Source organism: Protomyctophum parallelum (assembly GCF_964188405.1).
Source record: "Protomyctophum parallelum genome assembly, chromosome: 1".
Taxonomy (NCBI): domain Eukaryota; kingdom Metazoa; phylum Chordata; class Actinopteri; order Myctophiformes; family Myctophidae; genus Protomyctophum; species Protomyctophum parallelum.
The window spans coordinates 10,874,399-10,899,492 of NC_139697.1; the positions used below are offsets into that span (position 1 = coordinate 10,874,399).

The 25,094-nt window shown below is 43.9% G+C and overlaps 1 protein-coding gene across 1 annotated transcript in view; it reads left to right on the forward strand.

The window, feature by feature from the left end:
• csmd3b (CUB and Sushi multiple domains 3b) overlaps positions 1 to 25,094 on the forward strand; it is a gene marked incomplete at its 3' end in the record, with an annotated part of 548,364 nt that overhangs the window by 37,584 nt on the left and 485,686 nt on the right. The window contains exon 2 of the mRNA XM_083771581.1: positions 4,245 to 4,307. Coding sequence (XP_083627707.1) covers positions 4,280 to 4,307 — 28 coding nt within the window. The 5' untranslated portion in view covers positions 4,245 to 4,279. The remainder of the gene's footprint in view (positions 1 to 4,244; positions 4,308 to 25,094) is intronic.

Below are 25,094 nucleotides of genomic sequence, written 5' to 3' on the forward strand. Positions count from 1 at the left end.
GTGTGTGTGTGTGTGTGTGTGTGTGTGTGTGTGTGTGTGTGTGTGCCCGCCCCAATGTGATGTCTGTGAATTACTGTTGCAGACAGGGTGACACAATCTGCAGAGCGTGAACTGTAGGATCTGTGTGAATGCCATTAAATTGCATCCTTTCTAGGGTTCTTTCTCAAAGAGTCTGCTGATCTAATGTGACTGAATTGGTCTAAACAACTGAACGCTGACTGACTGCATTACTTTCATAGACAACATGTCTTATCGGTGGTTTCTTCATGGTAGAATGTGGGTAGTAGAATTTAAACGCCATTTTAAGCGGTGTGGGAACATCAGGGCGGGAATAGTGTAAGTAGTGCATGCTATTTATCATTTGAGCTCCTGCCTCCAAAATTGTCTGTGCACCACCAAAAGTTATGAGGGATTTTTCTTGTGTATACTAGGGCTGTCAAACCAATGCATTGTATGAATTATTAATCACATTTTTAATCAAAATAAATTCAGTCACATTTAAAGACCCAGTGAAATGAAAAATGTTTTTCTCACACCGTCCAAACACAGCTGCTACTGATTTCAGAAATCCTCCGTTTTTAATCCCATTCAAGATGACATATCCAGACAGTGTATTACTCTGTAAAATAACATAGTTGATTTAAAAAAATTTCAAACAACAGATAAGGTGATGTGTGTGTCAACTCAAGTGTTTTTTTCTTTTAGGTAATGGTAAACGAGATGATTCACATTTTGAAAAACAGCGACAGAGACGTTTGGTCATACACTTCATGCTACGACCCACACTGTCATTAACATACCTCACACATATATCACATACGTTTTTATAACCTTTCAAATCAATCACAAGTGTTAACTCGTTGCTTTTGACAGCCCTAGAAGCTTGTACATGAATTAAAGGTTCACACAGTTCTTTGTTGGGGGATATCAGGTGGCCCTGACCCCGGGGTTAATAATACCATTGAGAAGCTTAATGGATAATCTCAGCAATGCATTAATGTCAAGAAGGGAAATAAGTTATCTTGTTCTGGGCTCCTGTCCTTGGAGCAGGTTGGCACGTAAACATAAACGTCTTGGATGCTCTAACTCAGGGCACTTGGGTGATGTTGGGCAGTGAACCCTTTCATTATTCGGTGGCCTCTAAACCAGAGTGCCAGCCTCTACTTTGCCCTCCTCCTGAATTCTTTTCTCTTCTTCCTCTTCCTCTTCGTCCTTTTCCCCTACCTTCCCCATTTCCTCTCTGCAGTCTTTCTCTGCTGTACTCTTTTTTTCCCCTCTTCTCTCCTTCCTTGAAGAAGATCAAACCGTTTAATTATGTGTAACGCTGTGCGTCTACTACATATCCTATACCTGCTTTTTTTGCACAATGTTTGTGCATGTGTACTGTATATATACATTTGTGTGTTTGTGTTTGCTTGTGCATACAGCATATGTGGTTGTGTGTCAGAGTCACGAATTACCACGGCTGTGCATGTTCCTGTATCCTCACATCATCTATCCAAAAGATCTTAACTGCCTAAAGCTGCTTTCATGAAAGAAATGCATTTAGATTGGGTAAATATTATCCATATCTCCTTTAAAGATAAGTAATCTCTTAACAAACTGTGGAAATGCCTTCCGTCATATATTTTTCACAGACAAAATAAACTCTACCACTATGTATTGGCCCATAAGCAGGGCTGGCCTAGAGATAGGGGACAAAAGTTGTGTATTGATCCTCGTCACCATCATTACGTTAGCTGATCCAGCAGTGAGCTAGGTAGCTGGTGGATCTTTTTGACTACCTCGTAGACGAGTAAACCAGAACTTTCCATAACTTGAAACTTTCCAGTTCCAACTCAGCACCGTTTAAGTCAATGTAATTAAAAAGAAGGTATCGTCATCTACACAGTACACAGCAATTCCAGCTGGCAGATTTGTCGCACTGGTAGGCAAACTGCAGCCGGGGGTTCGGTGAGATAGATTTGCGTCAATGAGAGCCAGGTAGACCAACTTATGAACAAAAACTATTTATTGGCGAAAGGGCCTTTCTGTGTGGAGTTTGCATGTTCTCCCCGTGTCCCCTAGGGTAGGTACCCTCACAAAAAACATGCAGTAATCCTGGTCACTAAACTGCCTCCCCCTGGCCAGCCGGGGCGCCTGATGGAGCGGAAAGGAACTGGTTGGAATAACGTGTTCCTTCCACGCGCTACGTCCAACCAGGGAAACTCCCCCCTGTCAGGTGTAAAGGAGCAACTTGGACACTCAGGCATGAAGGTTCAAGTCCGTTGCTCTCCCCTTGTCTCCCATATATGGGGACTAGGTTGGTGGAGGGTGTGTAGAGCCCAGGATGATTGACACAAGGGTGAAAAATGGGTTACAAAATCGTGGGATAAAAATAAATAAATAAATAAACTATTTCTCAACGACTTTGTAAAATACTCTGTCCAGGAAAATAAAAGAAGACGTGCACACATTGTTTTCGGCTTTGTTGCTTTTCAATGTGTACAATGTATCATTTTATTGCGGTATATTCTAAAGAGCACAAAGTATATGTTTCTAAACGTAAAGTATCATGATGAGACTGTCCATCATTAACAGCGTGGCAACCAAATCCCACGATACTGTTGAGTCAGAAACGATACACGCTGCTGTTTACTAGATGAAGCCTCGATGAAATTAAACCCATGATCTAGGTCACTGGTTCTATGTCCCTGGCAGACAGTTACCGGCTGTTTAGCACCCGAAGGATGGGGGGGGGGTGTGTGTGTGTGTGTGTCTGTCGATTTCCAAATGGGTGGGTGTGGTTGCTCTGCCCCAGGGTGCTGCTAGCTAGCCTAGTTTAACACTCACACTGTACATAATGTGTGTCTGTTTGCATGTGTTTCAATGTCAGTATGTGCAAATCTTTTAGTTTTATTAGTTACAAGTGCACCCTAATCACCTGCTTTTGTATGTCTGCCTAAGTACTGTGTGTGTGTGTGTGTGTGTGTGTGTGTGTGTGTGTGTGTGTGTGTGTGTGTGTGTGTGTGTGTGTGTGTGTGCGTACACGTGCGTGTGCGCGCGGTTGTGTGTGCAGTCTCGTCCAGAAAGCTGTAGCTGAGATGAAAGGAGAGAGATGAAAGAGAAATATTCATCTTCTCTCTCACTCACCTTCTCTTTACTTTGTGTTACTATTCTCTGTCTTTCTCTCTCTCTTCCCCCTCTCTCACTTCTCTCTTCCTGTGTCTTACTGTGCGTGTGTATGTGTGTGTGTGGAACGTATACTGTATATGCAGCCCTCACTATACTGTATCTTTATGTTGGTTTCATCCTCACCATCTAAAATGTTATTACATGTAGATTTATTTTTGAATGTACTAATGAGCTTCATTGACTCTGTTGCATGCAGTCCAGGCCTAGAGGAGCCTTTGGCAGATGTGACAGTTTGGCACATGGATTTAAATGTCCGAGAGGAAAGGGCATGGGGCGTAGTGGGAGGAGGTTAATGTAGTTTGTCACTGGAAACTACCACCATATGAAACTCAGTAGAGCGCAGACCCATAGAGTAATAAAGGATAGAGACCGAACCGGAGCGTTAGCCCCGGACCTCAAATCCCGGTGAACGTCCGTCCACCTCCATGAAAGTGCTGCAGTTCCTCTTTCCGCCAGTAGGTAGTGGCAGCTTCAACGTTGGATAGCCTTACTGGGGGCTTGGGCAGACCTTCACCAATGAGGCCACTTGACCCTACACTGTTGCAGTGCCATTCACACTGCCACAGGGCCATGTTCAGCTCCATATTAAAATGATCTTTATTCATTATTCTTTGTAATGCTACTGTAAGGCTTATATAATTACACTCGTATAACCAATGTGGCCACAACCTACTTTACGTCCAAAGTTTATGAAACTGAGTTTAGTAATTACAAATTTAGGTGAAACGTCTAGATTAGCATAATTATTATTACACCTCCTTTAGAGAATTGATGTGAAAAACAAATCAGTTCTTCCTTGTGGACATAGTCGACCTTCTCATAAAGTTTTGAACAAATCCACTCAGAACCTTCTGAGATATCCCGCTAAGAGGCAGACACACATTAGGTCTGCTCGGGGCTGTAATGAAAAGGCGAGAGAGGGAAAAGGTTGCAATGAGCTTAGATAGGAGGGGTGGAGACGAAAGAAAGAAGATGGTACCCAGTATATAATACTCAGGAGAGAGAAAGGGGTGGCTTTGAACATTAATAGCATCTTTAAAAAAAGGAAATACATGCTATGCTCTTAACAGGTCGCCGCTTGGAGAGGGGAGGGGAAGAGGACAAGATGGAGGCAGTACGGAGGAGAGACAAAGGTGAGCTCAGGGGAATAACGCATGAACCTCAGGGGAGGAGATTAGAGAGTGAGCAAAATGAAAGGCTGAAGAAACATGTCCCATAAGCAGACCCAAGCTGCTGTAGGCGGTGCAACTACTGCTTTAATGCAGTAAACAACGCCTTGAACGACAGGCTAGACTTTCAATGCCTTTAGTTTCTGTAGTTGTTTCACTTTCACTATACTTAAAGACTTCAGGGCATTCATAAACCCTCCACTGTTATCATTTGAATGCTACAAATGCCATTATACAGAATGTGTTCATGGTATGATCTCTTGTCTTTATTGAAGTTTAGTCCTGTCTGGGCCAGACAGACGCTATAGTTTGACTTAGCAGACACTTGTGCGTGGCGGCTCCGCTTGTCTATGGCCACTTAGTTGTATGCGTGGTCACATTCTTCCTCTGAATGTCTTCAGAGAATGTGCAACAACCTTGCTTTGCTTGGAGACTTACGCAGCAGATGCCTCAACAACATACAGTACATTATGAATGGCAATGAATCAGGCAACCTGAACAGTAATATGTGGAACTTTTGTCTTTTTACCTAAAAGTAGGACTGACAATAAATGGATTTTTTTTTAATTGCATTTTCAAATCTTATTTCATTATTTCAAAATCTGCAGATAAAGCCCTTGAGATTCATGCTCTCGTTTTCAAGGGGGTCAGTACTCGGTACAGATACAGATTAAAATCAAATTAGTGCCTACAGTCTATCCATTGGGTGGTAAAACAAAGCAATACACTCTTAAAAGTAACATTTCCCTTGTGATCCACACTAATTTCAAAGAGCTACAGGTGAAAACGCTAACCTGAAATTACCTCCACACACATACACAGCAATTGCACCAAGCGGGAGAAATTTCTTTGAGCTTCAAGCTCTTCTTTTCTTCTTTTCACACTATTCAGCTGGGATTTCCAAAGCTGTTGGTGTATTGTTGGAACACAAGCTGATTTTTGTGAGCTTTAGGCATATTGGCTACATAATATTTTCTTACCTCTTTCTCTCGTACTGTTTTTTTCCCCCTTTTTACTTATAAGCTCCAAACCGACTCTCTCTCTCTGCCTATCTCTTTCTCTCCCGCTCTTTCTCTCACTGACCTTAATTAGCTTGCAATCCCGCAACCTCTTCCCTGTGTCTCTGATGTCTGATTCACACTCGGTTGTGCAGCCTGTCGTGCCCTGGAAATAGCTGATCTACAAGCCTTCTGCGTTTCACAGTGTGACACGTTGTGAGCTTATATATCGGCTATTTTCGGTGCGACGCACCTACTGTACGCTCGACTACTGTAAATATAAACGGGGCTTTAACTATGTCTCTCCCCGCGTAAATACTGTCTCGGGGGCTAATACAGTAAATGTGAGAGACAGATGTAACATACACGTGCGTTCCGTGTAGCATACGGTGTGTGCGTGCGTGTGTGCACAGGCATATGTTCAACGCCTTTCCTTTCCCTGTTCATCTCCCTGACCTCAATTCCCAGGCAGTCTTTCACCTCACCATTATCTTCACCTCACCATTATCTTCCTCCCTCTGTCTCTCACTAGCTCTGCTGTGTCTGTCGATTGCTCCCTCCCTCCTTAGTCTGTGTCCCACTGTGCATGTGTGCATGTGCACTCTCTCATTCTCTCTCTCTCTCTCTCTCTCTCTCTCTCTCTCTCTCTCTCTCTCTCACACACACACACACGCACGTGCGCACACACACACACACACACACACACACACACACACACACACACCAGGTGTGTGTTGTTTTAAGCTAGACGCTAGATGGAAAGAGAGGGAAAGCAGAGGATGCCCTAGTTCCTGCAGTGAAATGAGGGGAAATAAAATAAACTGCAATCAAGGTAATAACAATAAAAACCTAGTGCTCAAAATATAATGTGTGTGTGTGTGTGTGTGTGTGTGTGTGTGTGTGTGTGTGTGTGTGTGTGTGTGTGTGTGTGTGTGAGATGCACATACAAGTGTGTGTGTGTGTGTGTCCGTCCGTATAGTCAGTGTACATATCTTGCCTGTGTTTATGATCTTAAATGAGAGGGATGGCTCCATCCCTCCCTCCCAGCTGTCATTGCAGCAGACTCCACAATCTGCACAAGCCACTGCTCGCCCTGGAGACAGTATACAGTTCCACAAGGAACTGAGAGTCAATAGATTAGGTTCACCCCACCACACCGTCATCCACCCAGCCTTACGGATTGCACCCGGCCTCCCCTTTCCTGTCTTCTTTTCTTTCTGGAGCTCCATTCCTGCAACAAATGTTAAGAAAAGCCTTCCACCGGTCCGGTAAATCACGCATGCCAAGCAGCAAGTAGATGTAAAAGTAATGAAAATGTGCCGGTGAAACGTAGCTCACCGGGGCTTTAGACCATATTGCTGATGGTCCTCGGTGCCGTTTATAGTGATGTAGTGGAAATACTACATGGGTTACGAGGCTAATGAGAAAACAACAACAAAAAAACAGCCAATCAGCCGAGAGTGTTAATTAACTGTGCTGGATCATTGTCCAATCACCAAGGGTGCTATTGGACTTCAGAAATGGATTATCGGGTCCAGTGAATGTAGTTAGATTGTAATGAACGTACACGGATAATTACAACGGAAACACTGGCTAAATGGAATAGCCATGCACTAGCAAACTCGTCTTTTCTTGCTCGTCTTTAATATTGTCCTTGAAACACCTTGTAAGCAAATTTGAACAAACTTACAACAGTATACAGATCATGAAGAAAATGTTAGAACAAGAGGAAAATGGAAGGACTAAAGAAAATGGACTCAATGACGGGAGTAAATTCTATATACTGTACATTTATTTTGTATTATTGGACAGGTCAATATTTTGTATTCTAGGACAATGAATGGAGAATTTACAGCAAATCGGCTGGGTATGTACTAGGGCATTAACCAAACGTGATTTTTGATAGTCGACTCGACTACCATCAAAATCGATTTATAGTCGATTAGTCGGCGGTAAAATATGATATTTATTCCATCCAATCAAGCTTTAAAACATCGCATTCTGAAACAGCCAGCGAGTGAAGCCAAACAGAGCCGGTGAATGCACTCAATGCAGGCCGTGTGGAATAGTACTAAGAGAGTGGCGACACCTATGGGCTATAGTTCCAAACATTGGAACTGTATCCCATTGAGATAGAATGAGCACTTCCGCATTCCATTGTTACAGTGGGAGTCAACGCGAGTGTCGCCACTCTTACTAGATTACGCTGAATGCCGCTCTGGTTGGCCGAAATTAGCTCAGCTGTTTCAAGTCAAAGTTGCAAGTCCACAATGACTCACGGATGGACGCGTTGTGAGCTTGTAGATCTGCTATTTTTGATGCGCAAGACCGTTCTACGGCATGTTACGTTGTTCACAATGTTTTGGAGTGGAGACTGAAGCGGGGAGGAGGCGAAGGAATGAACCTTGCGATGTTTTTCATACAACCATAAATGTTCAACAACAAGTTACAACAACAGTTCCTTTGGTTTTTAGAAGGAGCTACAAGCTAGGGGGAGGTTTGCTAGCTAGCAGGCTGCCAGGCTATGAATCAGATGATCAACTACTTAACTCTATCGCGAGTCTTTTGCGACTATTAGAACTATGCTCGTGCGGCATAGCTGTTTGTTTTTAATAATGCCACACGCGGCACGCCTGGACTTTTGTTGGATAAGCATGAAGAAACATGAAATCACGGCAAGAGCTACTGTAGTTTGACTGTCACCAAACTGGATAATATTGGGCAGAGCGAGGAGGAACTCCTGCTATACTTTACTGTACCGGATGACGACGACACGTCTCCAATCTAACTTGTTGAACAAACTACAGTAATAAACTCACCAATAGTAAAAGTATTTACACACTGCAGTTGTCCCCATTGATCTTATGAGCCTATGAGGCATATCGCATATGCTTTTCCCAAAGAAAATCTGTCTTGAATGCTGCTAGTGCCACCGCCGCCCACCGCACCTACACGAGTGAGGGTGACAGCACGAGTGAGGGTGACGGCAAAACCCACGTACAGTAGGCTTGTATATGATATGAAAACAATCAGCCAAGAATGGATTAGTACTGAAGTTGGCGAACTACCAACAAAACAACCGAGCTCACAGCTGCATGACTGCATGTCTGCTGTAGAAAAGCAAAAAAAAAAAATGTATGTACAGTATGTGGGTTGGCCAATAAGGGACCACCATTCTTCACCATGATGTACGATGATTAGAGCGCCCCTCACTTCACACGGGTGTGAGTTTTACATTCAGGGTTACTTCTCAGGCTTGCTGTGATATCAAATGACTGGACCAGACATGGTGTATGATTTCGGCTGTTCACCGTTTCCGCAGATGAACTCGATGAGTACAAAGTCAAGGTGAAATCACTGTGCTGAACTTGTTTGTTGCTCTGTGGTTTTCTAATGAGCCTCAGAAGGGATTTTCCCAGCATGCCCTTATGGGGCAGGGCTAATGCTATCTCTACAGTATGCTAAAAGTGGGTGGAGGGCTGTATAGTGAATGATGTAATGTTGAGAAATAGCAGCTATCCGTGTAAGTTGCTAAGTCTTCCCCTCTCCCATCAACATATTCATTTTTTTTCCTTTCAGCCCCCCACCTCCACTCCCCAGTGTCTTAGCGGTCTCTTCTCCCTTTCAAATGACTTTTCTCGTTTCTCTCTCTCTGCCTTTTTGATTTCCTTCACAAGACCTTTCCTCCCCATTCCCCCTAACCTTCCTTCCTCTTTCCTGCTCCTGTCGCTCTCTGCCGCACTTCCTCCTCTTCCTCACCTCCTCCCCTCCTTCGGTCTTTGCCTCCTTCAGCGTACCAGCTGTAGCCTCCGCCAAGGGACCTATCTGTTTCCACGTGCACTCAATAAGCACAGACCAGAAACGGATTGGAAAAGAGGGCGGGAGGGGAGAGGGAGCGAGGCGGAGAGAGGGGAAGATTGAAAAGGGAATAGGAGGCTGAGAAGGATGGATCGGAGAGGGGGAAAGGGGGCAGTGAACAGTGGAATTATGCCTGGGAAGGAGAAGAGCGGATACAAGAAAAATGGACCCCGCAGAGAGTTTTTGAATTAAATAGAGGATTAAATCAAATTAATATTGAATTCAGAGAGAGAGAGAGGGGATTGAAAGAAAAATATAAATTGATAGGGAGAGAGTGGTAGATTTGACAAGGGAAATTCTGTAGCATATTTAAAGTGGCTGGCTAATAAAAACATCTCAATTCTGTTTGAGACATACTGTACAGGGCATGGTTTGAGGAGAGATTCACTTCAGCACGGCTACGACAATAATCATTTTCCGATTGAAATTCAAAGCCTGTTGTAATGGTAATTTGTGTGACATTGTACGGTACGCAGTGCACAAGCTCGTTTGATGAATTCAATCTGAGGATGCTGCCTGCGGTACCAGAAGTAACACATTCCATCTGCATGTTCTTTGCAGTGAGGGACAATAACATTTTTGTCTACTCCACAAGGCCTGATGATTTTGTCTGAATCCCCAAATTCAGACTTCAAACACAGTCACAGTTGGGATTGTAGGATTTTACAACAGAATAACCACAGCAAAGTATAATCTGCAGAGCATCCTGGTACAGTAACCAAACGTGTTGTATTTGGCTAGCAATTGATGTTCATTTTCCACCCTGTTTCCTAAATCCACAGTGATCATTTTGCATGCAAAGTGATTGGTCCAGGGTCAATATTCACATTTCTATCTCCATCATCATAGGTTTCCAGTTTGTTACTGGGCGACAGAATATAGGACACATGGACACTGACACAGCAGTGCACACATGCAGACGTTGTACTTCATGCACCACTGGTGCACTAATGACCTGTTACGTCTGAGCAAGCAGGCAGTGGCACTGCAGTGACACCGCTAGCTACTCAAGGTCTGTCCGTAATGAAATTTAGAAATGTTACAGATGTCACCACCTCCGCTGGCACAAAAAGAGCCGGCACTCAGAGTGAATTGGTCTCCATCTGGTACCTCTACATGAAGGTACCTCAACACGATGCCATCTTTACTTTACTTTGAGTTGAGATAAGGTGAGAAGTTCGCTCACCCGTGAGGGATTTGAGCCGCTGCTCCTTCACATGGAAAGGAGCCAGCTTAGCATCTAGTACAGATGCATCCTGAGCGTCTCCCTAGGGAGGCCCTTGCTGCATGTACAGCCCACTGGGGAAAGACCCCCCTGGCAGACGAAGGACCGGATGGGGGGGATTTTACAGTATCTCCACACTGGCCGTGGAACGCCTCAGGATTCCCCAGGAGGAAGTGGCTAATGTTGCTCGGTCTAGGGCTCTCTGCTGAGACTGTTAACCCGCTATCCAACTCTGGATAAGCGGTTGAGGATGGACGTTACTTTCTCACTTTGTTTTGTACCAACATAGAGGTATTTCAAGAAGCAGTATTATTCACTTAATTGAATCATTTCCAAACAATTATGTGCTGTATTGTGAAAACGATTTCCTAGTGCCGTTCACCGCGCGCAAGACAATCGATCAGTAAGCTGACCAGCACGCATTGTCTGCATTTCTATAGCACCTGTATCCAAAGCTCTTTACATGCGTGTTAAATTCACACATACCGACCTAAGAGGCCACCATGCGAGGCACCACAACATCCTCATAAGTCCTGCCGGAGGCGGGCATCGAACCGGGGGAGCCTTCTGATAATGACTCCTAAACGGCTGTTTTACCTCCTGAGCCACTGCTGCCTGCACATTTAATCTGACAGCATTCTTCTAAACATCATCATTTATTGATTTTGGTTATCTTGCAAACTGGGAAATCCTGCGTGTTGAATGATGTGTCCCCCCAATCTTACCCCCCTCCCCGGTGTTTAGTAAAAGTATTCTGGTCCTAACATTGCTGGATCAATACATGTAGTACTACCATGGCTGGGATCAATACATGTAGCACTACTACCATGCCCTTCCAAGCTCTCCACGGGGCACATTTTACCAAAGTCTGACTTGTCAATCCCACGGTGATTTAAAAAAAATTCAATCGATGATAGAGAATGAACCCTTGATTGACGGCAGGCTAACGCCCTTGAGGCATCTGCTCAACTGCAGCAGTGGCGTTTCTTCCTCCCATCCCTCTCTCTCTGTCCCGCTCTCCCTCCTTCACAATTGACATCACATCTCCCCCACCGCCACCTACCGCTATCTCTCCCTCCCTCTTTGACTCTGTCCCTCCTCCCACCTTTCTTTTCTGTCCAATTACATCGCATTGCTTTGCTTTTACTTATCGGTCTCCCCCCAACCCCTCTCTCCAGTCCTAGCTTCCCTCCCCTAGTTCTCCTTCTCCCACTGTATCTGACTTTTTCTTGATGACTTTGGGGGAGCGCTGGTCGCTTTAGCCATCAGATAAGCATGTCCTCGATCAATATGCCCTCTGTGTGCTTGTGTGTGTGTGTGTGTGTGTGTGTGTGTGTGTGTGTGTGTGTGTGTGTGTGTGTGTGTGTGTGTGTGTGTGTGTGTGTGTGCGTGTGCGTGTGTGTGTGTGTGCGTGCGTGCACATTTGTGCCTACCCACTCGAATATGTACAGTACACATGATCTGAGTTGGTGTGTGTGTGTGCGTGCATTGCCTTTCAAGGCTTATCTCCTTGGGATCAGCATGTGGCCGGCACCTGACAGTGAGCGTTTAATGCCTTGTGTAAGACCAGAGGAGCCTCTCCTTTTATAATTATAATACACTTTAGTCATATGATCGTGATCAAAACAACGTTACAAAGTGATTTTCATAATACTAGATCATAAAATAATAAAATATGGATAAGTATATAAAATGTGAAAGTGAGTCAACCATTTCAAAGGTTTCAAGTACATTTTAAGGTGTCATTAACAGGAAACAAAGCAACACACCCTGCCTGTTCTTACACCCTCAATCGGGCAAGGAACACTTGAGGGGAAAATAAAGTAATACACTATTGGGGAGCATCACAAATGAAGGGACCACTTTCCAGGTGTACAATATTGAAATGCAAAACAATCAGAAGAACAAAACTGTTACATGTCCAAGCTGGTAATGTAACTACTAGTCCACTTGCCAGAATGTGAACTCAGGCATGTTGGGTACACCAAAGTTAGAAATGTTGAGTATGGGTCCCCAGCATGTAGAAACTGCCGGATGCTAACTTGCATGTTTAGCAATTTTCATAATTGACATAATATGTGACCATACCGTTAACAACCTATAAGGAAAAAACATCTATGTTATCATGCTTTAAGTAGCATGCAACGTGTCAAGTGGCTATGGACGTTTTTAGCCCAATGAGTGTTTTCTTTGCAAAACGAATGGATTCAGCATCATGAAAACCCCCTAGTTTGACATGTCACGTGCTACATAAAGCATGATGAAATTTAGATATATATGTTTTGCCTTTTATAGGTCGTTAATGGTATGGTCACATATTATGACATTTATCAACATTGCTCAACATATGCAAGTTAGCATCCAGCAGTTTCTTCGTTTCTTACATAAAACCTTGGTGTACTCAACATGTCACACACAATGGGGCTCTACTATGGGCTGGCAAGTAGACTTATACTATCATTAGGCATAATGTGGGGATTTATATTTAAAAAAAGCGTATTGAAAGATTTAATTATGGAAAGAATATTGTAGTAAGTGATTTAAAATAAGACACTGAGTTGGTGTGCTATCATCAGGCATAATGTGGGAATTATTATGAAATATGTATTGTGTAAAAAAAAAAGTGAGAAATACTACATTTACATTTCTAAATGCTTTCTCTAAAAGGACGTTTTAAGAAGATGAGCTCCTCCGGCCGGTCATTCCAGAGCTGAGGACAGGAAAGAGTAGTAATAATAAGTAATAATAACTGGGAAAAAAAACGTAATTAGGGGCCAGGCCATTAAAAGTAATCTAAACGCCTTAATTGTAATTATAGTTTGTAAAATCTTACAAAGCTATCCTAAAACAGACAGGCAACCGTGTGTAGGGAAGTTAAAGTAAGATTTCAATGTTCTCTATAATTAAAAGTGTATAGCAGCAGTGGCCGTTCAGTACCAATTGGACCCTATTCATTAATTATATGCCGGGGGCGACATTGGATGACCTTTTATAAAAGTCCTAGATCACCTAGGACGACATCGAACGACCCCTTAGTTTACAATGCATCCAGCATCGCTAGAATCATTTTTTACCGGTTGTTGGCGTCTCCGTCGCCCACAATGTTACACGGAAATGACACGGAAGTATTCACACTACTTTTGTATTTATTGGGAAAAGGAGGAGATCAACGTCGATGCAGATTGGTGAAGCTCAAGCAGCAGCTCTAGTAGGGAGGCAGCATGTTTTGGGGCTGGGTTACATTTCTCATGTCGCAGGGCGCGTTGTGAGCTCCTACATTGGCTGTATTAGGCGCACAACACCATCATACGATGAAGTATAAATTGGGCTTAAGAGGATGGGAGAGAGGCGGAGAGGAAGGTAAAACGGAGAGAAAGAGAAGGAGCTAAAAGAGTTAGAAATTGATAAAAGAGAGTGACAGAGAATAGTGGTGACTGGTGAGGTAAAGGGATGAGCTGGGGAGTGGCGGCAGTGAGATGGAGAGAGGGAGAGGGGTGGAGAGGTGGTGAGGGAGATGGGTGGGGGTGTGGGGTGGATGAGGAGTGGCTGTGGACTTGGGACAGAGAAGGAGAGCGACAGGGATTAAGATAGAAAGAGACAGAGCCGTGTGTGAGAGAGGCAATTGGCAGTCATAAAGATTTATTTTTTATTTATTTTTTAACAACGAGGCATATTTTCCATAGTGCTGACAGTAAAATGTTAAATAAGCTCTGAAAATGTCACACTATCCCACGGGTCCGTCTCTGCGGAGTGAAGTGTTGAACGTTATTCGACAAAATTTCACAGTCGATTAATCTAACATTGTGTAACTGGCTAGCCAGCTAGACCTGGAAAATGTCATGTGATTTCACCTCACCTGCCACATTTGGCACGATAAGTTTTAAGTCAAGTTCACTGCCAATTTTAGATGGATATCACTATCTACAAGTATGCTGGAATATGACCTTAATTTGATTGTCCTCTCTCAGGCCCATAACCCAGGTCTGTTTTACTGAAATGTTTACAGACATTCAAAAATAATTAATAGATCTGATAAATACACACACAGCTAATTTCAATTAACGGAGGATGTCCTTTGCCATCTGTCTGTGTAAATGCTTTGTAATCATTCATCTAGAGTTGCTTTAATCTGTCATCTGTGTACCCCAGAGTAGAACTTTACGGTTGCAAGGCTTCGTCATGTATTTTAGTTTTAGCTTTCTCCCTTCTTTCGTTTAGAGAAGGAAGGTGGTGGTTTAGGTGGGGTGGCCGAGTGTCCAGTTTGGACAGTGCCCTCTGTCAGTCATTCCTGCTCCATACACCCACAAGGACATAAAGCCTATTCATAATCCAGTTTTAGGTGATTAGGTGACCACCGAAATGGTGGTGGGTGAGCAGTGAAGGCTCATACATAGTCTGGATTTTCGGTGGTGAGGTGACCACCGAACTACAACATGACGTCACGAGCCGCGGTGAAGAGCAAACCACCGCCACCGCTCCAGCCCTTCTCTCTGTTTTTGGTCACCTCATCACCGAAAATCCAGACTATGAATAGGCCTTGAGTCACTTACCACCGCGGCGTGACGTCATGTTGTAGTTCTCGGTGGTCAGACTGGTCACCTTATCACCTAAAACTGGAGTATGAATAGGCCTATACTCAAGGACAGTAGTTTGTCCACTGACATGCATGTTCGGTCTAATAACTCTCGACAGATAAAAAAAAAAGAGTAGTATGTTTTGATGCCTTTGTCACCATGTCCCAGACTTTGTGAGAGTGAGAAAGAACTACAGGCAATGCCTCAGCATCCAGATACAGATATAGTTGTGTCATCACAAGGGCGTTTCTCATACGAGCGATTCTGGACATCACAACGTCATTCAGATGTTGGGCCTCCAGTTGCATGGTTGGATCTGACAGGGGGGGGGTGACCTGGTGATGAGGCATATTGTTTAAAATTATTCGCGAGGCCAAGGTGTCTTTCCTTAGCTCACATGTAGACCAAAGACTCGTACTGTAGATGTTATTTGAGTCCAGCCGTGATCTCACTGACCACTGCGTCACGTGAGTCCATTGCAGTGAGCCTGAACTGGCAGGCGTTAATAGCCAAGGTAATTATGTCTGAAGTCTTATATTGGTAGTCAAATTGATTGGCTGTTTGTCCTTGGCTCACGTATGGACACCACATTTATGCACTTTTTCATATAGTTGGCATTATAGGCCTACCGGTATTTACTACATATTATTGTAGGGTTAGGGAAAGTTTACTCTTGTACCTTAAATGCTTGCCTGGTCTGTGATGATTGCATGCTTGCTGCTACAGATTTTGGAATGTTTTTGTTGATATCATGTTCTTTTAAACATCTATACTGTACCACAATGTTCTCTTAAGTGTAAAGAGGACATGTTTTCTAAGTCATTTTGGTACTGTGTATCTCAACTGCTCTCTAGCAACATAACCCCATGATACAGTAGATTGAAAACTTTTAGTTGAGGGCGACCAGCCTCAATTGTGATTCATCTGTTCCCAAATGTAATCAATGTCTATTGCAGTCAGTTCATGAAATTGATCTACAGTGCAGTACTTTCAAGTCCTAAGTGTGGTGTTTCTATATTGGACATTCAAAAATCTTCAAAAGCACTCAGACTGCTAAATTCAAGCTAGACCCCTGGTCTAGTTCATAGAAGTGCAGGAATACTGGAGAACAATTCCCCAGATATATGTGCGTGTGCGTATACACTATTTAAAAAACAACCAAAACTGTGTGTGTGTGTGTGTGTGTGTGTGTGTGTGTGTGTGTGTGTGTGTGTGTGTGTGTGTGTGTGTGTGTGTGTGTGTGTGTGTGTGTGTGTGTGTGTGCGCTCTTTAAAGCCGTTTTCTCAGGCTATTGCAACCCCAACTGGGTTGAACTTTAATCACAGCAGGATATGTTTGATCAACATACTATATCCTTCTCCCTACTTGTTCACTCTCGTTCAGATCAGTCTCTGCACATCAAAGGGCAGTCCTTTAATTTGTCAGTATGTTCTTTCCTTTTGCTTAGATGTGTTGGCATGCGTGTTTGTTTCCTGAGGGAGATGATATGATAGAGAGAGAGAGAGAATTAATGCAGTCTCTGAAGTCTGAACGGCTATGGCAGCCGATCAAGCTCTGTTGAGTTGCTACTGAAAGTACCAAAAACTATGACTATAGTACTATCAGCCTATTCTCTGTATTGTACTCAAGATCCAAGGTTCATTTATCATTGACACGTTATGTGTCAGCGGGGCGGTAGTTGCTCAGGAGCTAGATCGGGCCGCTTGGGGAAGGGAAGGTTCACGGTTCGATTCCTGGCTCCCCCTGGGTCAGGGTCCCTGATTGACTGTTTACTCGATAAAGCGATGAGCAGGTTAATGCCTCGCATCTGTGGCCAGGCTGTCAGTGTGTGTGTCTGTGTGTGTGTGTGCGAATGGGTGAACATAATGCACATTGTGAAGTGCTTTCGATAAAAGTGCTACAATGCACCATTTCACACAATAAAGATGCCATCAATATAGACAGGCAGGTACAGTACAGTAGGGTTTCTACTGTATAACTATGTATGGGCATTGGGTATTGTTGTGTTTTGTGGCAGACAAACATAACTTTTTCCACAGAACTTTTGAATAATATGAGTTGCCTTGGAAACAAGTCTCCAGTGCAGTGCCTCACGCTCACTATTAAATGTCAATCAGAATATCAGTTGTAGGCATTCTTGTTGCTCAGTTGATGCCGAGTTCTCAGCATCTCACACAGCATTTACTCAGTGTGGAGTCCATTTTGGGGAGTCACAATGTAGATTTAGAATCAAATTATTTATCTTTAAACTATTTTATTTTGTTCCTTTTTTTTGTCTCATCATTTCCTTAGATATGTCAGTTATTTTGCTCACCAGCCATTTAGTTTTTTACTGTATGGTGACTGGATATTTCAGCATTCTCGCACTGCCCTTCTGCCCACTTTGTTCTTTTAGTTTGTACGCTATATGTGTCTGTGAGGTCACATGCACATCTCCCATCCCTATAGCCATTATAATTGGGCAGCCATTGTATATGTCCCATTTTGGGTTTCATTTATCTCAGGCTGCAGACGACGCAGAGTTATCAATTGTGTGTGTGTGTGTGTGTGTGTGTGTGTGTGTGTGTGTGTGTGTGTGTGTGTGTGTGTGTGTGTGTGTGTGTGTGTGTGTGTGTGTGTGTGTGTGTGTGTGTGTGTGTGTGTGTGTGTGTGTGTGTGTGTGTGTGTGTGGCCACAACCCAGGATTTGAAATATATTTCTGTAATAAGGGGCTCATGGGGCATGTTGACTCTTATGCGACCCCTGACATTTCTCTCTGAGGCTGACTCACACACTGACAGCACACAGGCGTACATGCACATATTGAAATTAAAGAGCACACACACACACACACACACACACACTAGCAATAAATAGGCCTGTAGCGATATGCACACAAACCCATACTTTGTCATTTTAAAGTTGTCTAGTCTAATGTGACCTGTCATGTGTGTCACGCCGTTTTAACTCCTTAAACGGGATGTAGCTGGGAGGAAGGAGGACACATGGACGTGAGTGTGTGCATGTGTTTGTGCACGTCTGTGGTGTCTCGAACATAACATCTCAGGAAAGAACGAGGGAACGGAATCTAAAATACCTGTGGGTACATTACCTCTGGGTTTAGCATATATGGCTGTGCCTTTGTATCTCAGCGTATATTAAACATGCACATTCAGTTTGTTTGTGTGTGGCGTGCAATGACAGGGATGAAGTCTTTGCTACCACCTTCTATGATTAATCTATAGCTCTGATCCATAGCTCTAATGCCTTATGCTACTCTTGACTTCCTGCACTCGCATGAAATGCAGACCAGCCTCTTGACTGTAGCGAATACAAAAGTCCCCCCTTCTGTTTATCCTAGATCTAGAGGTCTAGAACTTGGGGTCATGTGATCAGTGACATCACAAAGATGTACTCTTTGGCCTGCAGAGTATACATCTTCAATTTGAGCAGTTGGCTGTCCAGTTAGTCTTATGTTTTTGCTACAAGAGAGATACTTTAAGAGAGGTTTAAGTCAAGCCCTTTGATATTGTCTGTTAAAGCCACAGGATTTGGCTTTAGGTGCTACATTTTGAATGTAGTATTGTTCAGCAACTACAGACTAAAGACAATACATATTTCCATGGAAAAAAATAGAATTGTGATCTGAATTCTTGAGAGGAAAAATTGAGATTCACATTTGAGCAAGAATCGTGCAGCACTAGTCGACGCAGTGTTTAATGCAATCACATGCATGCACTGGCACACATGCATGCACTGGCACACATGCATGCACTGGCACACATGCACGCACTGGCACACATGCACTCACTGGCACACATGCATGCACTGGCACACATGCACGCACTGGCACACATGCATGCACTGGCACACATGCATGCACTGGCACACATGCATGCACTGGCACACATGCATGCACTGGCACACATGCATGCACTGGCACACATGCATGCACTGGCACACATGCGCGCACTGGCACACATGCATGCACTGGCACACATGCATGCACTGGCACACATGCACGCACGCTTGCACGCACACACGGTAGATGCCTTTGCGGCAGAGCATATCAGAGTCTATCAGTGTTTCAAAGAGAATAGAAGTCATTCACTCTGCATAATCTCTAGAATAGATTCTTTGTACACACACACACACACACACACACACACTCTCTCTCTCTCTCTCTCTCTCTCTCTCTACTACATCTCTCTCTCTCTCATGTCTCTGTCACTTTCTTCTCTCCGCCCACTATCCTCCAGAGTTTGGTCATCTTGCGTAATCAAGTTCAGATCCTTTCTTTGACAACCTTATCGTTGGGTTGTTTCTAATGCTAACATCACTTTCTGACAAGGACAACTTATTCTTAAATTGTGTGTATTGCATGGACTGAAGCATCTCTGACTGTGGCTCTTACTCAGTCCAATCCTTGAGGGGGTTCCAAGGTTCTATTTTATATTGACAAATCCTCTCATGGGGGATCCTGGCATACGTTAACATCTTTTCAAATGGGTTCTGTGGCCAAATACATAGCAATCTGTTCATGTTTGAGAGCCATTGTCTTAGACATGTCATTGTCTGGCACTTGATATTTCCCCTATCAATCAAACAAGTATTCAAAACCTTTCAACTACACGCACGCACGCTGACAACACACAGGCGTGCATGCACATATTGAAATTAAAGAGCATGCACACACACACACACACACACACAAACCCCACCCCCACACACACAAACCCCACACACACACAAACCACACACACACACACAATAATATCCGGAATGGTAATTTAATCTGTGTAGGAAATGACAACAATGGCGGTTCTAGTGTTATTGAATTAAAGCCGCTTTGTCAAAAGGACTGACCTCCAAAGTGCACACCAAGTGCACCATGGGAAGTGGTCCATTGTAAAGCCACCGGACCACCAGGGAATCATTTCAGCATAAAAAAAAGCAAACGAGTCACGCTCTCCATTCCCCTCAACTGTGGTCGTCAAGGTGCCCTTGAGCAAGGCGCTTGAAACTCCACGGCTACAGTTTGAAGTCTAAAGCCGGCAGAGGGCTGTGGTGGTTATGACAGCTCCCTGGTGTGGAGGAGATGTGTGTAAATGTGTGCTCAAAGCCCTTCCCTTGTAAAGAATAAATAACTAAATAAATAAAGCTGATTATACCATGAAATTGAGGCCAGAAATGTAGTCTCCTTGGCACAACAAAAAGTGTTGGTAACTGTTGCTGTCACCTTCAGAATGCAGTGACTTCCAGCCACACAGAGGCAGTCCCTTTTATGAACTTTAATTTAGACTGTCTGGTGCTCTCGCTGTGATAATCTTCTTCCTATAGCACCAGTGCCCTATAACATCTCACGTTCATGTATAAATTATAGATATAAGCGGTCAGGACAGATACAGTAGGACTTTTCGGGGAGGGGTCAGAATAAATTATGGACATAAATGGTTCTTCATCTCAACTCTTCAGGCACTTAGTGTGTGGGTGGGTGTGTGTGTGGGGGGGGGGGGGTGGGGGTGTGTTTGCGTTCGCATGTGCATTAAGTGCCCAGACTTGAATGCACTATAGACGAATCCATGGAGCAGCAGTGCCCTGTAGGCCAGGTGTAGCTAATCAGTTATGAGGTGTAAAGCGAGCTTAATGGTACACCGCAGCTATGGCTGCGCCCGGGGGACCCCTCCGTGGATATGTCTATTGGTGCAGAATGTCTCTCTCTCTCTCTCTCTCTGTCTCTCAGCCCTCCAGTGCAGTGGAAGTCTTCCTTCCAGTCAATTGAAGCCCTTCTCATGTCTAGCACTCCACTTTGCTGCAGGCAACATGTGTGTGCGTGTGTGACTTTGAGAGAGAGAGAGAGTATTAAAGAGAGGGTGTGTTTGACTGTGTGTGGCCATGAACACATTTGACATTGGCTCCGTACGCTTGTATGTACTGTACAGTACTGGGATGACGATTTTATAGGTGTGTGTGTGTGTGTGTGTGTGTGTGTGTGTGTGTGTGTGTGTAACCATGCAGCAGGCCAGTCATAACTGTATGATGCCTAGAGAGGTACAGTAATAGTGTGATACCATTACCCGTGTTTGTGTGTGCACAGCCATTATTTAATATGTGCTGGGGAAAGTGTGTGTGTGTGTGTGTGTGTGTGTGTGTGTGTGTGTGTGTGTGTGTGTGTGTGCATGCGTACGTGCGCTCACTAGTGCACAGTGCCTGCATGCTGTAGCAGACTTTGATTAAAACCACTCATGCGGAACCCAATTCTCCATACGTTTCTCATATTAGCCTGTATTTTAAATATATAGGCACCCAACGCTATTCATAACACCAGCAGCCGTACGTTCATGTGTGTCACAGTGTGAGCACACGCACCGTGTCCCAGGAGACGTCTGTAATTGTAAGAACAGAGCCTCTCAAATTAAACACTTAGCCTCATTAGCCTACATTTCACCAGCCACCATTCATCTACCGTGTACAGTAGCCCATTATTACTTTGAAAGTATAGATCTGCAGCACGAGCTGTTCAGAGAGTTATGAAATGCAGCTAAACGGTGTTAATTTTTTCTTCGGCAGACCCTGTCTTAGTTAGTCTTTTGAATAACACACACATTAGTTTTAATCTTATTTCAGTCATCTGAAATTGTTTATTCTCAGTCTAGACGACTAAATATCAAAATCTTATTTTTTTTTTGTCTTTGTTTTATAGTCTACAAAATTGGCACCGCAGCTAAATGTATACCCTCGTTAATTTACCATGGTAATCACATGAACACTAGCATGCCTAAACAAGGTGAATATTCTGTGAAAATAGACACTCCACAAGCTCACAGTGAGCCTGTGGATCAGCCTCTTTCTATTACAGAGGGGGAGAAGGGGTGGCGGGGGACCAAGCATAGACCCCCTCGGGGGACCTCTGTCCATGACGTATTGGGTTTAAGTGGTTAACAGGCAGACACACATGGGCTGGTCACATTCTGCCCGGCGGGGGAGACACAACCTCAAGCAAAGCACATTGTGTCTGTCTGCGACGGGAGACAGACACAGTACAGGTCCAATTCCTGCCGGCGGTGGCTTTGCATGGCTTGGCCGTGCACTCCAATGAACACAGTTGCCAGTGACCTTGTTGTTGCAGCCCCTTCTTGCCGATCAGGGCACCTGTTCAGAGGGAGAGAGAGAGAGAGAGAGAGGCGATCTGGCGGAGATGGCTCTGACAGCTGTGCTGCTGCTGTGGCCATCTGGGAATCAGAATCGCCCTGGTTCGAACCTCTGCCCCCTCCAGACTTTGTGTCGTGACTTCGTCTGGTTAAAGTGCCACTGCTGGGTCGGCGCGGAGATGCGATCTCCCCTCGGCAATCACTGCAAATGTCCCTAACCTCCTTGCTGTCAGGTGAAATGAAGCTGCATGGTGACTCCATGTGTAATAGTCCTGGGGCTGACTGTAGCTTAGCGGGTAAAGAAGCCATTTGGTAACCCAGAAGGTCACCGGTTCACCTCCTGATTTCCCCATTATACGTGTCAAAGTGTCCCTGAGCAAGACATTTAACCCCCTGACGGCTCCTTCACGAGCGCCTTTGAGCAGCCATCAGCTGGCCGAAATGGAATTCCCCACGTGATTAACACAAGTCAAACTAGTGTACTCCCTCCTCAGGCCAACAGCTGTGGGGTTGGCAGTTACAGCATGACACATGGGGCATTGGCAATGTAAAACTGTGGAGAAAATGGGGGGGAGGGACTGGGAGAAGATATAGAAGAAAACGGTAGCTTTAGCTCCCACCGAGTTGCTTCCATCATGGAACATAACAATGCATCACACTGGATTTGCCAATGATCAGAATATGCCTGGTTTGTCAGGGAAGCTATGAATAATGTTATGACTAGCAATCATGGAGAGGGTTCTCCCTTCAGCGTGGCCACACCTTTATCATAGAGACGTCTTACCAGCCTGTCATTGAAAATAAGAATTGTATCTTATTGCACCTGCTTCTTTAATGGCTGCGCTGTGGGGTTGAATCTCTCTCTCTCTCTCTTTCTCTCTCTCTCACACTGTGTGTGTGTGTGTGTGTGTGTGTGTGTGTGTGTGTGTGTGTGTGTGTGTGTGTGTGTGTGTGTGCATGCGTGCGTGTGTGCGTTTGTGTGGCAGCCATTTGTGATTAAGCTCAGCCATGTAGAACCTACCTCCTGATATGTCACCATATTTAAATATATTTTGAATAATTTCCATACCATAATACATATTGCAGTCATTTCACCATACCAGCCAGAACATATCTACCGTCTCCCAAATGAATTACCATGAAGGTCCCATAATTATAATTAAGTCGAAGGCCAGCTTAAATTGTTTTGTCCGCAACGTATTTCATCCCCGTCGCCTTGCCCTTATCTAGCCACAAAATGAGGTACTTCATGAATCATGATGCAGCACCATTAGTGTCAAATGGACTACTAAATGCATGTTTTTGTTCATGCATGTTTAATGCAAATTAATTGTTGTTCAATACAGTGTTGTAGAGCATGTGACTGCTTAAGCAATTCATCTGTAGCGGTTTCAAACAGAGCATTAGTTGTGAGCTGATGGTCAGTCAATTAATTAGTCCATTGGCAAGGTAGCTAACAAATGTTCAATTAGTCATTTGGGAGAAGATGGCTTATTCAGAGCAAAAAAAGCATCCATTTAGCATCATTTTTTTCCCCGGTGCACAGCGGTCCAATGAATGACTGCGTGTGTTTAACTAACAATAAAACTGTACAAAATACAGAGTACAGTACAGTAGCTATCACAATAAAAGTATAGTTGCACCGCTCAGTTCACACAAGAGTGATTTTTTTTCCTCTCTGTTTGCTATTCTACCTATATTGGAGAACAGAGAAAAACAAATATAGAATAAAACAACTTTGCTGGTAAGGAATGTAATTGTTTGTTGAACTTAAGTGTGTTGCTCCAGAATGCTTTTCACCTCGCCAAGGTTGCACGAGGAGGAAAACAATGAGGGTATTCCAACAGTTGTGGTTTCAGGCAGAAGTTAATTAGTTGATTAAGGCATTAATTATGCCCTCCCATCTGTACAGTACTGTATGTCAGCATGGACACCCTCATTACGTAGGCCTCTGTCCAAAATTCTTCACTTTAGCTTCTGATAATTTAGGCTGCGTGGCTGTTGAGAGGGTGGATGAAATTATTAAATTGAGAGGTGAAGGGAAAGATGATGAACAAGTAAATGGAACAGAGCGGATGATGAGTTTCTGGATGAAGTCATAAAAATAATTGAATAGATGGATCATAGGTTAAATTGTGAGAGGATACAACATTCTTGACTCGGTATGATCAAGTGTGGTTGAAATGAAAATGATTATGAGGTTTTGGAGTGCCATTTTGCATCTCTGGATGGATTCACCGTTAAAATAACTAAACAGTCTCGTCAAATAGGTTGTACACTCACTGTACACTAAAGTCCTGAGTGGCAGCCATTAGTTCCCTTCGTACAAACACATAAAGGTCCATTTGGAACCATTTGTTCACTCAGTTAAATTTAGGATTTACCGTGTATGTGAAAATGGCTCAGAAGTGGACTAAAATGAATCATAAATAGCCTATTTGTAAGTCTCTATTTTTCAGGTTTGATTGAGTAGCATCTGAGAAAGCACAGCCTTCTAATCCTCATTTAGAAAATAAGAATACAAAAATATCACCCACAGTGCTTTGTCTGTGTGAACGCTAGTAAAATGTAGCGGTCATTAAAGACAACACCATGCGTGTCAGTGTCAGACACGGTAGCCTGCTGAATGTATTATATAGTGGGTATCACCATTAGCATTCTATCCATAGTTAAGCACAGCATGCCATTTCCTCAGTCTATCGTCGTACACACAGTGTTCCTACCTTCCCCCCTATCTTCACGTCATTCCCCCATGTGTCTCTCTATCTCCCCTCACTGTGTCTATGGCACACACACACACACACACACACACACACACACACACACACACACACACACACACACACACACGCGCACAGCCCTCCCTCCCTCTGTGTTTATTATTACCATTGATACAGCACTGCTGCAGACAGCTAATGTCAAACCACCAATTACACAGTCAGTCGCTTTTTTATCCTCTCTCTCCC